At 36.4% G+C, this 16,242-nt stretch overlaps 2 protein-coding genes across 2 annotated transcripts; both read right to left on the reverse strand.

Moving 5' to 3' along the window:
* Window positions 1–2,254: 2,254 nt before the first annotated feature.
* On the reverse strand, window positions 2,255–3,419 carry LOC111796645 (VQ motif-containing protein 4). The gene has a single exon (XM_023679361.1). The coding sequence runs from the start codon at window positions 3,178–3,180 to the stop codon at window positions 2,443–2,445; it is 738 nt and encodes a 245-aa protein (XP_023535129.1). The 5' UTR covers window positions 3,181–3,419; the 3' UTR covers window positions 2,255–2,442.
* Window positions 3,420–9,401: 5,982 nt separating this feature from the next.
* Window positions 9,402–13,558, reverse strand: LOC111796604 (proton pump-interactor 1-like). The gene is made up of 8 exons (XM_023679301.1): window positions 13,332–13,558; window positions 12,340–12,745; window positions 11,620–11,808; window positions 11,310–11,489; window positions 11,022–11,216; window positions 10,691–10,789; window positions 10,076–10,594; window positions 9,402–9,989 (listed from the first exon to the last, which is right to left on the reverse strand). Exons 2-8 carry the CDS (start codon window positions 12,715–12,717, stop codon window positions 9,654–9,656), a joined length of 1,896 nt encoding a protein of 631 aa, XP_023535069.1. The 5' UTR covers window positions 12,718–12,745; window positions 13,332–13,558; the 3' UTR covers window positions 9,402–9,653.
* Between the last annotated feature and the right edge of the window lie 2,684 nt (window positions 13,559–16,242).

Raw genomic sequence — 16,242 nt, forward strand, 5'->3', positions numbered from 1 at the left:
AGTCTAATATTAGGGACAAGTGACTCTCTACTGCTAATAGATATTGTCCACTTTGGCCCGTTACATATCAGTTAGAGACAAGTGACCTACAAAATGGTATGTATAACAACCCAAGCCCACCGCTAGCCGATATTGTCCACTTTGGCCCGTTACGTATCGTCGTCGACCACACGGTTTTAAAACATTATGGAGAGGTTTCTACACCCTTATAAAGAATGATTCGTGGGGACCAGCATTCTCGCTGGCATACCTTCCAGTGTCTGGCTCTAATACCATTTGAAACAGCTCAAACTCACCGCTAGCAAATATTGTCCCTTTTGGCCTGTTAGGTATCGTCGTCGGCCTCAGGATTTTAAAACGCTATGGAGAGGTTTCTACACCCTTATAAGGAATGTTTCGTGGGGACCAACATCTTCGCTGGCACACCACCCAGTGTCTGGCTTTGATACCGTTTAAAACAGCTCAAACTCACTGCTAGTGAATATTGTCCATTTTGGCCCGTTACGTATTATCATCAATCTCACGGTTTTAAAACACGTATGTTAGGGAGAAGTTTCCACACCCTTATAAAGAATGTTTCGTTCCCCTCTCCAACAGATGTGGGATCTCACGTTATGATATTGTCCAATTTGAGTATAAACTCTTGTGGATTTGTCATGGTATCGTAAAAAAGGTCTCATGCCACGAGAGATAAGGTCCCAGCACGATCAAGACAAATCTTTTTTTTTTTCTCCCGAGCACATTGTCAGCCCAACAGAGCTTTACCACGGGATCTTCACTATAACTACACCTTCGAATCTCACGACTTGTTTGTTCGACACCTGAAGATTCTACTAACATGGCTAAGTTAAAAGGGCAAGTTTCTCCTTACTTAACCAATGTGAAACTCTCTAACATATAGCTCGGTGGTAATTGATATATATTACCGTCATTCGCTAAAATTGTGTGTTTTTAAATTGGTAATGATTTAAATGATAAGATTTTAAAATTTAAAAATTTAAAAACTAAATAGAAATTTATGTCAAAATTTATAAATATTAATACTTAGCTAGCGAATATATATAAAAAAAAAACAGGGTGTGACATAAAAACACTAACTTATTGCCTAATTTACATTTAATTTTACCAAACACAGCCCTAAATTTCAACCCAACCAATCTAATTGAAGAAATTCGTTGGCAAATTTGTGATTCATTAACATTTTGGTAACTCCAAATCTGAAAACAACAATTGACTTTGAAAGTGTGGTTGTTATTTTCGGGTCCACTCTCAATGCTATGCTTTGAATTTTAAAATTTTTTCCACTTTCGGATTTCGAGACATAAATTTGGGTTATTTTTGTCGTTCGACCTACAAATATAGACTCGTTTTTTCATACCATCAGTGAGATCCCGAAACAGAAACGAGTGTTGGCGAGGACATTAGGCTCCAGAGAGGTAGATTGTGAGATCCCCGTCGGTTGGAGATGAGAATGAAGCATTATTTATAAGGGTGTGGAAACATCTTCTAACAAACTCGTTTTAAAAACCTTGAGGAGAAGTTCGAAAGAGTAAATCCAAAAAGACAATATTTGCTAGTAGTGGGTTTGGGTTGTTACGGTTTCGTTCGAATTCTTACCATTAGAGATGTCTATTTCCTCCATTGGACCAGGGCACCACGGTGACTCATCCAGAACGGAGCGAGGAAAGTAAGTGAGGAGAGACGTTTTTCTACCTAAATGGGGCTATCACATTCGTAACCCGTCAAAATCCCCTTCTCGTCCCATCTCACTCATTATATAATGGAAAAACTCACCAATCGGGAAACCAATTCTCGTGGGTAACCCGTAAATAATCGTCTCATGAACATCACAGATGGATCGAATGAAACACAAAAGACAGAAGGAGTGAGAAAGCATTAGTTTTTACAGCCCCAATTATAGAACAAAGATATCCATTAAGACAATGAGTGGAAGTTCCAACCATCTTCCTCGTGGATCTCCACCATTGTTTAATACACTCTCATTGACTCAGTCACTCATAATTAATATCAAAAGCTTCTTCCTCTATCGCTATCGAATATAAACTGATTTGCAGTCGATAATTTTATACCGTTGAAAGGCTAAAATAAATCATCTAGGTTCGAGGGTTATTAAGAACGAAGTTCGATCCAAGCAAAATTGATGTTGTGGGTTAGTATTGAAAACTTTTCTCACCAATTTTCCGGGAAAATGGAAAAGAAAATGAAACGGAAAGTGTTCATAAAAACAGAGCAATTGAAATAAAAGGGAAGTTCAGTTCAATGGATTTCTCATCAAATTGTACAAGCGAAGATTCGAACCAAGATCTCTCTCCTCTCAATTCATCAAACCCAGTTGCTTGATCAACGATCCTCTTTCTTGGGGAAGAAGAATCAATCAAAACTTACAAATCTCTACAAAAACAAACAGAGACCCACGTTTTCTTACGAAGAAGACGACGATCCAGAAACCCTCGGCGATGTTTCCGGGAACAGAGACAGAAGCTGCGGCGGGTCGGCGGCTCTCGGTGTGTTCATCGGCGATGGATGCAAGTAAAACCCCTTTTCGGCAATCGCCTTCTCCTCCTCCGATGAGCTTCCAAGCGACGGTGAGGATGACGATTTGTCGAACAACGGGTCATCATTCAAAGGCGTAACAGGGCTGAGAGCAAGGGAAGGGAAATCAAGGATGCTAGGCGAGAGAATCTCAGCGTTGCGTGGAGAAAACCCACCGGCAGGGGAGAAATTAGGGATTAGGGTATTGATCATGAGGCTATTTTTGAGGTGATTTCTTCTTTCATAGAGCTTGAAACTCTGCTGTTTCTTGGGGGCAGTTCGGATGGGAGGAATAGCGAAGTTCTTGGAGGATTGAAATGGGTCTTGTGACGGCGGAGGAATAGAACAGTGTTTGGAAGACGAGGGTGGGTGTGGTGGCCGGGGAGAAGATTCCGATGAGCCAGTGAGCATTTGAACGACGTGCTTGAAATTGGTGGTATCTGCTTGAACGAAAGTGGTGGGGTAAGGATTGGAATCAGATCTGGGGAGAAGCTTGGGAGATGGAGGAGGAGGCGGGGGATTGGCGGTGCCGGCGCCGGCGCTGTTTGGGGAAGTATTGGGAGATGGGTTTGTTTCTCTTTCATGGGATGATCTTGTTGTTGTGGTTGAAGAAGAGGTGATTTCCATTGATGGGGTTTGTTGTTGTTGTTGTGCCGCCGCCGCGTCCGCCGCCGCTCGTCGGCAGAAATGGGGGTGAGAGATGAGGATTTGAGGTGGGGTTTGAATGGAGGAAAGGAGAAGGAAAGGGAAAGGGGAAAGGAAATAGGGGAAATGCTTATTAGGCTTTTGATTGTTATATTTTTCTCACCTTTCTTCTCTTCCAAAGTCTTTCACTTTATTATTTCTCGTGGGGTTTCAATTTTTTTTTTTTTTCTTTTTTTTTTCATGTTTGAAGTTGAAATATTTATAGGATAAACCAAGGCATAATCTACTTTTTTTATTATTATTATTATTATTATTATTATTATTATTATTATTATTTTGTATTGAATATATATTTTTTAAAAATTAAATGTCGTCGAAAAAGTACATAAGATCAAATGAACTATATGTTTGACTTACGTGTTGTGTAGCAGTACAATCCCACCACTGTTAGTACATATTGTCTGTTTTGACTACTGTTAGTACATATTGTCTGTTTTGACTACTGTTAGTACATATTGTCTGTTTTGACTTATGTTTGACTTGCGTGTTGTGTAGCAGTACAATCCCAATCCCACCACTGTTAGTAGATATTGTCGGTTTTGGCTAATGTTTGACTTACGTGTTGTGTAGCAGTCTGTTTTGGCTTATGTTTGACTTACGTGTTGTGTAGCAGTCTGTTTTGGCTTATGTTTGACTTACGTGTCCACCACTGTTAGTAGATATTGTATGTTTTGGCTTGTTACTTATTGTTGGTTTTCACATCATTCGAAGGAATGCTTTGTTTCCCTCTCCAATCGATGTGGGATCTCACAATCGGGTCCTTGAGGCCCAAAGTCCTCCACCACTTTTAGTAGATATTCGAATGCTTTGTTTCCCTCTCTAGTCGATGTAGGATCTCATAGTCTGGCCCTTGAGGCCCAAAGTCGTCTTTACCACTATTAGTAGATATTGTCTGTTTTGGATTGTTACGGTATTGTTGTCAGTCTTATGATTTTAAAATATGTCTACTAGGGAGAGGTTTTCACACCCTTATATAAGAATGTTTTGTTCCTCTATCTAATCAATGTGGGATCTCACAATTTGGCCCTTGAGACTCAGAGTCCTTGCTGGCACACTGCCTGGTGTCGGACTCTGATACAATTTGAAATAGCTCAATTCCAACGCTAGTAGATGTTGTCTGTTTTGGTTTGTTACGTATTGTTGTCAACCTTATGGTTTTAAAATACGTCTACTAGGGAGAGGTTTTCGCAATCCCACCGCTAGCAGATATTGTCTCATTTGGCGTGTTACGTATTGTTGTTAGTCTCATGGTTTTATAATACGTCTACTAGGGAGAGGTTTTCACACCCTTATAAGGAATATTTAGTTTCACTCTCCAATTGATTTGGGATCTCACAATCCACCCTTTTGGGGCCCAACGTCCTCACTAGCACACCTCCTGATGTCTGGCTCTGATACCATTTGTAACCGCACAAATCTGCCACTAACAGATATTGTCCGTTTAGGGCCATTACATACGGTTGTCAGCCTCACGAATTTAAAACGCATCTATTAGTGAGAAGTTTTCACACCCTTACAAGAAATGTTTTGTTCCCATCTCCAACCGATCTGGGATCTCACAATCCACCTCCTTAGGGGCCCCCAACGTCCACGTTAGCACACTACCTAGTGTCTGGCTCTGAAACCACTTGTAACATCTCAATCACACGTTAGCATATATTGTCCACTTTGGCTCATTACATATCATCGTCAGCCTCACGATTTTAAAACACGTCTACTAGGGATCTCACACTTGTCCAATAGTGAGATGCATCCTCAATTGACCTATTCGCTAAACATCTAATTTATTGGATTAAGTTTGAGTTAACAGTACTTAAAACTTAAATTCATGTGACACGTTGATTTATGAGAGTATGATTTAAAAACTATAGTATATAAAAGATATGGAGACGAGAATATGAATATCTAACTTTAGGTAGGAAAAAAAGAAGTAAATATCTTGAACGTTGAAGCATATAATCATGTTGACGTAACTTATGTGTCAAACGTTCTTTAAAATATAATTTACACGAGAATAATATCTTTTTAAACGATCATTTATGAGAATAGATTAAATACGTGTATATTTGTCAACTTTAAAAGAATCTAATTTTTAGAAGACTATTTAAAATAAATAATAAATAATAAATAATAATAATAATAAAAGTGGAGAATTTGTGGGGTTATTGGCTGGTGAGAAAATGCCCTAACGGAGAAGGATGGCGTTGGTTTGGTTTGACGGAAGGAACCAAGAATTTTCCCTTTTTCTTTTTTTTTTTTTATAATTTTAAAATAATAATAATAATAAATATTTTCTAAGAAAAAAAAAAAAGGAAAGTAGGGTTTGACTTGGAGCCAGAGTTCGAATCCGCCCAATGGCATGGAGACATTTCAACTCTGATATTTATAAAAAAATTAAATTAATAAATTTTTTAATTTTACGTTTCTAACAAATTTGTCATTGACTTAATTTATGTACGTGTTGTAAACCCGTGCAATAATTATGGAACTTCAGAGCATTGAGAGAAGCTTTTACTAATACATGAAGCAAGACAAGGACGAACGTAGTTAATTATCGTGAACATTTGTAACAGCCAAAATCCACAGCTAGTAGATATTGTCCATTGTGGCTCGTTACTTATCATCGTAAACCTCACGATTTTTTAGAACACGTCTATAGGGAGATGTTTTCACACAACGTAATGAGCTAAAGTGGACAATATCAGCCAGTAGTGAGCTTAAGCTATTACAAATGATATCAGGGGGGTGGAAACCTCTTCTTGATAGACGCATTTTAAAACCATGAGACTAACGACGATAATGTAACGAGCCAAAACAGACAATATCTGTTATCGTTGAAATTGAGCTGTTACAGCGTCATAACAGAAAGTACACCCCAAAATGAGCGCACTCTTATTTTGACTTTTTAGAGGCTTTTACAGCAACAAAGAAAGTGACAAATTCTTTACTCATGCAGTGACATATGTGACAAGCAGAAGGTCACTTAAAAACAGTATTGTCTCAGCTATATTGAATAATATTTCTTTTTTTATGGTATGATTTATACATAAAATGATGGTTAAAAAAAGGGTCAAACCTTACGACGTCATTTTTTAACCTAACATCGATGACTAAATATAGGTTAATTGATAAAGAAATTAATATCGTTTAAGAAAATGAACAAATATATCTTAATTTAAATTTATACTATAGTTTTATAAAAATAAAAATAAAATAGAAACTTTGTCACACACTTTATTTGGATGAGATTTAATTTGAATATAAAATGATTAAAATATAATTTAACCATATAAAATGAAATTGCTTCCACTATGTGTTGAATATGAATAAGTTCTTGTTCCAAAAATAAGTGTTTGCATTAGTAAGCTCAAACCCATTTGATTCCCCAAATTTTAGAATTGTCAAATCCAATTTTTATACTATGTTTATTCCCACATCCATATCAGTCGAGGGCAATTTGGGAATTTCTGTTCAATTGGTCGAGATAATAGGATCCCGACCTTTATTTAAATCTCAATTATTCTTAAAATCGCTCGTCACGATATGATCAGGTTACTTGCTCTTTATTTCTAAAAGTGAAGACTATCCTTACGTATCAATATGAGTTTTTTTCAGTATGTTTTGTTCTTATTCATATGCTCAGCGAGGAATAAGGAACATGACCATGTTGGAATATCACGACCATTAGGTGTTGGGCTTAGAACGTTAACGGATAGTGGTTGGAGAAATTTTTTTTTATTATTATTTTTAAGAAACGCTATAATGATAGCAAAATCTACAATGTCAAATGGTGGATTTGATTCACAGTCCAAAGGCACCATCAAAGGTCCACACACACTCATGATCTTTTCCCACCAACCACGGTAATTAAATTTTATTTATTATTAATAAACCAAATTTCTAACTTTTTTTACTTTTTTACTTTTTAAAACATTACCAAAGTCAATCCTACTTTAAATTATTATAAAAATTTAAAATATTTTATGTTTATAACCGATGTATATGGGAATGTAACCAAGAGGCAATAACAACGGCTCACTGCATATAATTATCTATTATCTGGTAGGAAGAAGTTGACAACTAGTCATATCCTGTATAGTACATTTTCATACTGACCCAATATGGAATGGTAAAGACCCTATCTAGGATGAGAACATGTAAAAGGGGTTTGGAACGAGCATGCAATCATGGACAACACGTCGTGGACAAGCAAGACCGAGATATCTGTCATGCGACCATTGACAACACGCCTTGAACATGCATGACCATAACATACTCCCCCACTCAATTGGTTGGCGTCCTGTCAACCAACCCAAACAACCATGAAATTTAATCGATTGCATTGTGACTTATGAATGTTTGATATTTGAACGAATAAATATGATTTTTAAAAATAATTAAAAAAAACAACTCAGACTCAACCAAACCCAACTTTAAAGTTTTTTATTTTTATTTTTTTAATGAAATTGATTAAATAATAATAATTTTTGTATTAAGAAAATAGTTGGGTGAATATATTTCCAAAATTATAAAGAGAATAAAAAAAATTAATAATTTTTTAAAGAAATTCAGGTTAGCCTTCTGAATAATTGAAGAACAAGCTTGCAAGTTGCACCATCTGCATTTACAGAGACAACCAAACATCTGGGCCATGGCCTCCTCACCACAAGTTTTGCAAACAATTTAATGAGCCAAAACTGCATAATTTTCAATCTTTCTACTGCTAGAAGTAGAGAAATTCATCCCCTAAAACCTTCGACTCTCGACTTCAAGCAATCACACGAACATGAACACGAGCAAAGTTTGTTACATTTGATACACAAATATCATGTGTAACAGCCCAAACACACCGATAGCAGATATTGTCTGCTTTGACTTGTTACGTATTGCCGTTAGCCTCATGATTGTATCATCATGAGATGCTTCCCCACAACTAGATAATTTAAATGAGAACAAGCTTATAGAAACCCGATTGATTGTCTGAAAAGAAGATGCATGCATTTGAGAGAGAATCTCCTTCAAATTCTCATTGCAGACGAATGAATTGTAAGCCCGTCTTTAAGAGTCCAAGCCCGGAACTTTCCCTTCCAGATTTTAAAACGTGTCTGCTAGAGAGAGGTTTCCACACCCTTACAAAATGAATGTTTTGTTTCCCTCTTCAACCAATGTGGGATCTCACAATCCACTCCCTTTGGGGGTCTAGCATGCTCGTTGGTACATTGTTCAGAAGCTAGCTCTAATGCCATTTATAACAGTCCAAACCCACTGCTAGCAGATATTGTCGCTCTTTGAACTTTTCCTCAAGGTTTTAAAATGCATATGCTAGAGAGAGGTTTTCACACCCTTATAAGAAATGCTTCGTTCCTCTCTTCAATCAATGTAGAATCTCACAATCTACTCCCCTTGGGAGACGCACACCGTTCGAAACCTAGCTCAGATACCATTTGTAACAGTACAAGCCCACCGCTAACAGATATTGTCCTATTTAGACTTTCTCCTTCGATTTGTCCCTCAAGGTTCTAAAATGCGTCTACTAGAGTGAATAAATGTGACTCAAAGGCATGATTTCTTTCCCGAACAAGCTTAAAAAAGAACAACAAAAGGCAGACGATCACAAGCAGTATCTAGAAGAGAAGCAGACCATGATAGGGCAAGCAGCACAGCCAACCTCTGCAGCTGCTTCTGTCAATCCCCTATTACCTCCACGTTTGCCGGCATGTGCAACCAAGTAATATGTTTGCTACCTGTTTCCAACAACCAAAGCAGCTTAAGCAAAAGTTAATAAGAACCTTAATCAAATTCAAAGAATGACTAATTCTTGCCTTCTCCCTTGAAACTGAATGCCACTGAATGGAGTAAGCACCCCTTCTTCCTCCTGTTTCCCATAAACAAACAATGGCTGAAGCATACCAAAAGGACCTGCAAGTACTAACCAAACACAGCCACAAGAGACCTGAAATCGTCACCGGGGCTCGAGAGCAGTCAGATCGTGGACCATTTGGAGGACCAAGGGTCCGAAACAACTCGAAATTCTAAAGCTTCACAAGTTCAGATCATAACCAGTCTCCACCCTAGGAGATACCAATATTAAACTCATGATGAACAAACAGCATAAGAACAATTTGATGCCTCAAGATATGTGAGCAATGGAGATTGAACAAAGTCAAAATCTGGAAATACATTGAAAGAACCAAATTGCATGTTTCAACCTCAGTAAACACTGTGAACCTGACTAAAATGCCAACCATTATGAGTTGAGTCCATCCCCAGTAAGGATGAAATAAACAGAAATAAACATAAATACAAATGTCCTCTAAGCCACTCATCAGCATGCTCATCAACAGAAAATTTGTCTCGTCGATAACCTCGTCGTCTAGCTCCTAGTTTCAAAGTTTTTAGAGAAGGTAATAGTAGTAGTATCCAAGCACCAGAAGGATCACAAGCAACACTGCAGCAGCAGGAGCAGCCCAATCCCAGTAATTGATCGACTTCTTTCGCTTACGAATGATTTTTGGAACCGAATCCAGTCCTCTTTGTCTGCCACGGCTCCTAATGCCACTCTCCTTCGGGATTTTGGACTTAACAGGAACCGGAGCAGCTTCAGCACTTTCATTAACATTTTCTAGCTCTGTAGACTCCTCCTCAACTGCATCAGCCTCAACAGGTTCTTCATCAGGAACCGTAGCAGATCCAGACGCGGTCACCTTCTTCTTTGCTTTCTTTTCACGATCCTGAGGTAAATACCGAAACATGTGATTATCGTGATGCAAACTTAAAAAGATTTGTTCACAAATGATAACTATATAGAAATAATTTCCTTCAATTTCTTTTCCGCTTCCTTCTGAGCTCGTAGAGACGCTTTTGCAGCTGCTTTCTCTTGCAATTTCTTCTTCCTTTCCATGGCAAGTTTAGCTTTTGCGATTTCCTCAGCCCTCTTCATTTCCTTTAATTTTGCAAGATCGACTTCGGGTTCTTTTGGGATGTCTTTCGACAATTTTAATAAACTAGGGATCTCCTCCTCTGCTTTATCCTCCTGCTCCAAGGGCCGTATGGGCTTTCCAGCTTTTTGTTTAACTTCTACATCAACTTTCTGTGCAGGAAGAGGATCAGATGGTACTGGTTTGGGTTCTTCCTTAGTTCGTTTAATGTTCGGTTTAGCTGCCATCGCAGTTTGAGAAGGTGCTGGTTCTGCAGGGGCAAGTATTGGTTTCTCATCCGGGTTTCTTATCCGGCCATCCCTACTCATCTGCCGAATATCCAACGATGCAAGAATTCTTTTCTCATAGTCATCCCTGAATGCCTTATCACCATTCCAGAGGGACATAAATTTCTCAACCTGATGGACAGAAGCATTGAAAGTTACAAAGAGCAACTGGGAAAATTAAGACTTAACAATTAATGTTCTTACGAAAAGAAAAATAATTCAACATACCTCAGTAAAAGCGAGTTCCTCGAGGGCCTGGATGTCCTTCTTTGCAGCAAGATCTTTAGCTTTGTTTAAGAGTGATCGGCTTTGATAAAATTGGGCGTTCTGGAAAACATAATAACATCTCAAACCTCATTATAACAAACCCGATGAATATGAAGAAGGTAAGATACGAAACAAACCCCAAAGCCGAATTATACTCAACATGTATAAGCATCATTTTCAAACTATTAAGTTGTTTCTATCTGTTTGGTTTAAGCCTCTAATAAAGGATAGAAGACACGGACGTTACGTAATTGCTCAGACAAAGTGGAGTTAGAAAAGAGATTTAACACACCCCCTCATCAGAGTTCTTCCTAAGTTGCTGAATGTTTTCATGTGCTTTGCCTCTCTTCTCTGTAACAGAAGTTAGCTCGTCCTGCAAAGTTTTAATATCTTCGTCTATTGCCTCCAATGCCTCCTCAAGCTGCTTTATCTTGGCTCGAACTGCTTGATGTTCCTTCCTCACTCCATTCAAATCACCACCGATAATCTACATTAGCACGATTTGTAAGATACATGCACTTATTGCACTACAGGAGTTAATTAGTAAAACAGAATTGAATTCGAATCGACAGTTCCTAACCTTGACTTGATCTTGGAGGGCTTCTTTATGTACCATAGAGTCCTGAAGCTTAGCTCTCATAGTAGAATTAGCAATAACTTTCTCTCTCGTCCCTTCGAGCTGTTTAATTTCTCTTAAAATTTGCTTTTCCTCAGAAAGTGGAATGCTCTCATGTTGTATATGGTATTGCAGGCTCTGAATCTGCAGCCAGCAACCCAAATGGGATCAAACAGAGAAGAAAAGTGGGAGAAGGCACAAGAAGTGAATGGCACATCAGAGGGAAAGATATAAATGGTTTTGATGTTTTCTACGAACTCATATCGAAACTTACAACAGCATTAAGCTCTTCCTCAGATGAACATAAACCACCATTGCGACCAGCATTGTTTGCATTACGGAACTTGCCAAGAGCTTGATTAAGCGGTTCAATCTCCTTGATTTTCTCGTCAACAATTGATTTATATTGTCGGTTGTCATCTCTCAGAGGTTTCAACTGTGTAATCAACTCTGCTCGTTCCGCCTGTAAATGTAGTAATAGATTAAACACAAGGAGTACACAACATGAAAATCAAACTAGTGATTGAATTTCTTTATTTCAGGAAGAGAAACGGTTTCATCGATTAGAGAAATAAAGGAGTAGGAACTCCAAGCACCTATTGTGAATTATAACTAGAGAAGCTAGCACGTGTTCGGGAGCTTTCAGATACTATGCACACTTCATAGTTCTCTAAGAAAAGGTAGCTAACAGATTGCACACAGCTTACACAACTCAAAAAAAGAAGGCATCCATTTCATTTTTTCATGCATTATAGCTAGTTACGTGCCTCGAGCAAGGCCAATGAGATATAACTCCAAACCCTTTCAAATTATTATCATCAATTTCATTCTTTCATTCAAGATGATCCCCTTTTTGTACACATTTCGGGTGTTGGGGCCAGCTTGATCCAAATTATTAATAGAAAACATATAAGAAGGTGTTTTTTAATCAAATGATGCTTTAGAACATGAAAAAAGTATAGTGCAGTATCCATTTCAAGCTCCAGTTTCTTACCCTCTTTGACTTGAGTGTTTCAGTGATTTGAAACCGAGCTTGACTCCTCTTACGTATCTCTTTATCAGCCAAATCAATTTTAGCTTTGATACTCGGATCGTCATACGGGCGATGCCTTATGAAGTAGAAGCTATGGATTTGCTTAGGCGCTGGCCATTCATCAGCAGCATCTTTCGGGACGTTAGAGGCTGAAGAAGAACCATCTGCCTGTTCTTTAACAGGCTCCTCTTCATGAGAACCAAACTTTATGGGCACATTTTTCTCAGGCAATTGATCCAAATCTCCATTTTCATCGCTTTTCAAAACGTAATTATCTGCAACCGGTGCCGATTCCATCGGTCCCTTGACCATCTCAAATCCAACAACCTCAACGCCCATAGCTCCCAGCTCAGGGAACTAAAAGATCCTGATGCCACAAGGAAAGAAACAACATAATCTACAATTGAGCTAGCAAGAGAACAGATCTCTCAATTAATAATGCTAAAAGCAATATCAAAACAACGATCAAAACAAGGAGATGAACTCAAAATGAAATATCATCCAAAAAAACCCCATGGAAATTGTTCTTAGATTCAACGGTTACAGAAAAAAACAGGCACGAACGCAATAGCCCAAAGATCAAAACAAGGAGATAAACTCAATGAGTCAACATGAAATATCATCCAAAGAACCCCATGGAAATTGTTCTTAGATTCAACGATTACAGAAAAAACAGGCAAGAACTCAATAGCCCAAAGATCAAAACAAGGAGATAACTCAATGAATCAAAATGAAATATCATCCAAGAAACCCCATGGAAATTGTTCTTAGATTCAACAATAACCCAAAAAAGGGGATTAACGAGAAGGAAATGGCACGAAATAACAGAGCAAAACAACCAGATGACGAGAGATCGAACATAATCACATGAAATCGCAAAACAAAGGGTGAAAAGAAAAACGAGAATCAGAAATTCCCAATTCACATAAATGATGAAAAACAAGAACAATTACCAGTAATGGAAGCGGGTAATACGAAGAACAAGAACAGGAAGCCCTTATCGAACGAAGCGATCTCGAATTCCGAATTTAGGCAAAACCCCAGAACGAAAAACAAACAAAAAAGAAATGGGTCAGACCCAGATCTCGTCCTCTTTGTTGAATCTCAAACCACTTCTCTCTCTTCAAACTGGATGGATGGGAATTAAGAGAGAGAGAGAGAGAGAGAGAGAGAGAGAGCGCGGAAGCGACTAGTCCGTCTATATATTAATTTGCTCAGGCTAGGTGTTTGTTCGCTGTGATTTTATGGATTTTTTCTCTCTTTTTTTCATTTCCCATTACGAAAATTCTAATTTAATGCTACTTTCCTTTCCGTTCTTATAATCAAGACAAATTTAGACCCAAATAACGAAATCCAATCCCAAATCTATTCGTCTTTTGTGAATTATTTTCAATCATTTCTAAAAGTATTCCTTCTCCAAATCCATTATGAAACAAAATAAAAATGCAATCTTTGTTTAAAACTATACACATCCCAATTCAACCAATCCACCCGTGATTCATGAATCCTTTGTTCTTTTTCGATATCAAATTTTTTTTAGGATCGTTTGGGAATTATTGTTGCTGCTACTGTTTATGTTTGGATTTTAATATATGTGGATTAACACATAATTGTAAGAATATAAATATTAAAATATATAGTGTTGAAAGAGGATCATGATAAATAATTTTTTGAAATTAAAATTTTCAAAACATTTATAATATCTTTGCAGAAGAAAATATTTATTTTTTAAAGATTAAATTATAAGTACGTCGATGGCTTTATAGGTTTATATCTATTTAGTTTGAAATTTTTTAAAAGTATCCATCAATCTTACATTTTAAGTTTTTTGTTAATTAAATATTGTGTGTAATATGATTATTAAATAGGTTAAGGCTCATATATGGAGCCACTGGGTATGTGTCTCTTGTCACAATTGCACATTTCTTAGCAGCGAATTTTGCGATTGTGCAGCTCTTACTCCTAACACCAAGTTAGTCAACCTAATTTAAATTTGCTTCACCTAGATTGGAAAACGTGTGTTCAAGCCTTTGACCCCATTTCGAGAAAGTCTTAGAAAATGGGGCAGAGAGATTTTTGAAGTAAAGTTTGAAAGTAATATTGAAACAAGGTTTTGAAAGCAGTTGTATGACCAATACGACGCCTTAAAATAGCATATAACCCCGCATGAAGAATTGACAATTAGTCGCATCTCTCCCATAGTCATTTTGAGACGATTCAGGTCTAACAACCCTACATACGAATAGGCATATAAACAAAAAAAGATACAATAGTAGGACAATACAACATGAAATCAAATAAAAGGGTTTGACATGAGATGAATGTGGTCATGTATAAACGCCTCAGACGAGCATGAACTTAGTGATTAACAAAATGTGTATTCATTCTCATTATAAACATAGTTATAATCCGATATTTATTAAACACAAAATTAAATATTTTTTAACTTACGACTAAATTTATAATTTAATCTCTATAGGAAATTAAAATTTTATAAATAATTAGTTAGTTTAATAAATATTAAGTGGAAAATTGATAATTTTTCTTTTCCAAGGTTGAAGAGAGGCGCGTGGCATGCACTGCGAGATAATAACTGACCAGTTTTTTGTCTTTAAAGATAAGGGTCACTGTAAATGTGCAATGACTTAAATACCCTTGCGTTTTCTATTTCCGTCATCATTCTGTCTCCCTCAATGAGTCAACCTAATTTTCCACGTGGTAACACGTGGATTTCCGTTGCCCTTGGGGGAAGGACACATTGACAAGTCATCCACCATATTGCCCTAATTTGGATTTTTCTTTTTTCTTTTATTTTTTTCCGTTGAAAAATATAAATTCTCTGCCTGCTAGATTTTTTTTTTCTTTTAATGATTTTTTTTATACTAAAATTAGAATTTTGATTTTTTTAAATTGCTTGGACAGTTCAAAAACCAAGAATATAAATATTTTATATATTTTTAATATATATATATATATATATATATATAAATCATAATTAGTAAATTAACCATATTCTCTTTCACAATATAAATAATATATATATTTATTTATTTAATTATTGACATTTTAGACATTATTAGAATCACTTTTCAAACGTTTAAAAATATAATTTTAAAAAAATATTTTTTATATAATTAATTACGAGAAGATTAATAATTTAAGGATGGTTAAGTGTAAATCTTTTAATAATCTTAAATAATTGTGTGTTTTAAAAATATAATAAGAAATTAATTTTTTAAGTAATAAAAATTATTTTAAAAAATATTTTTGAGTTTTAAATACTAAATTTTTCATTAAAAATTTTATAATTTTTTATTGGAAAAAGTAAAAGAAAATAAAAATAAAAATAAAATGCAATTTATTCATTTGATTCGGAATTTTCCAATGGGCTGTACCGTACACGGTTGGCGGCCCAACTCAGGCCCATGAGTTGCCACGCGTGACACCGGATAATTTCTTTTTGGTGGGTCCCACCAAGTACATTTTTATTGGCCGTTTATTTCTTTTTTCCACCCCTGATTTTTGATCAGACGGTTGCAGACAGCCCAATGATTGGATGATTGAATTGAGGCTTAGAGCCACCACCAGATTTGACTTTCGAAATGCCAAAACTACCCCTCATCATTTGATTTACCCATATAAATATTAAATTATATATTATAATAGATTTTAATTAATTACCTGAAGACAAGGTCCTAACTCAAACATTTAATCCAGTTTTTTTTTTTTTTTTTTTTTAATTAAGTTACAATAATATATATGTATTAAGCAAATTCATTTATTAAAAATAATTTTTAAATATTTGACCGAGTCAAATCTTGTAATTAATGTGAAACTTTTTCCATTACACACAAAAATTGATTT

The sequence above is a fragment of the Cucurbita pepo genome, chromosome LG06 (genome assembly GCF_002806865.2).
Source record: "Cucurbita pepo subsp. pepo cultivar mu-cu-16 chromosome LG06, ASM280686v2, whole genome shotgun sequence".
NCBI lineage: Eukaryota > Viridiplantae > Streptophyta > Magnoliopsida > Cucurbitales > Cucurbitaceae > Cucurbita > Cucurbita pepo.

Coding starts and splice junctions, on each gene's coding strand:
- LOC111796645 (XM_023679361.1), bottom strand. CDS start 3,180: ATGGAAATCACCTCTTCTTCAACCACAACAACAAGATCATCCCATGAA.
- LOC111796604 (XM_023679301.1), bottom strand. CDS start 12,717: ATGGGCGTTGAGGTTGTTGGATTTGAGATGGTCAAGGGACCGATGGAA. Junction 11,490..11,619: donor AGGAAGAGCTTAATGCTGTT/GTAAGTTTCGAT, acceptor TGCTGGCTGCAG/ATTCAGAGCCTGCAATACCA. Junction 10,790..11,021: donor GGAAGAACTCTGATGAGGGG/GTGTGTTAAATC, acceptor TATGTTTTCCAG/AACGCCCAATTTTATCAAAG.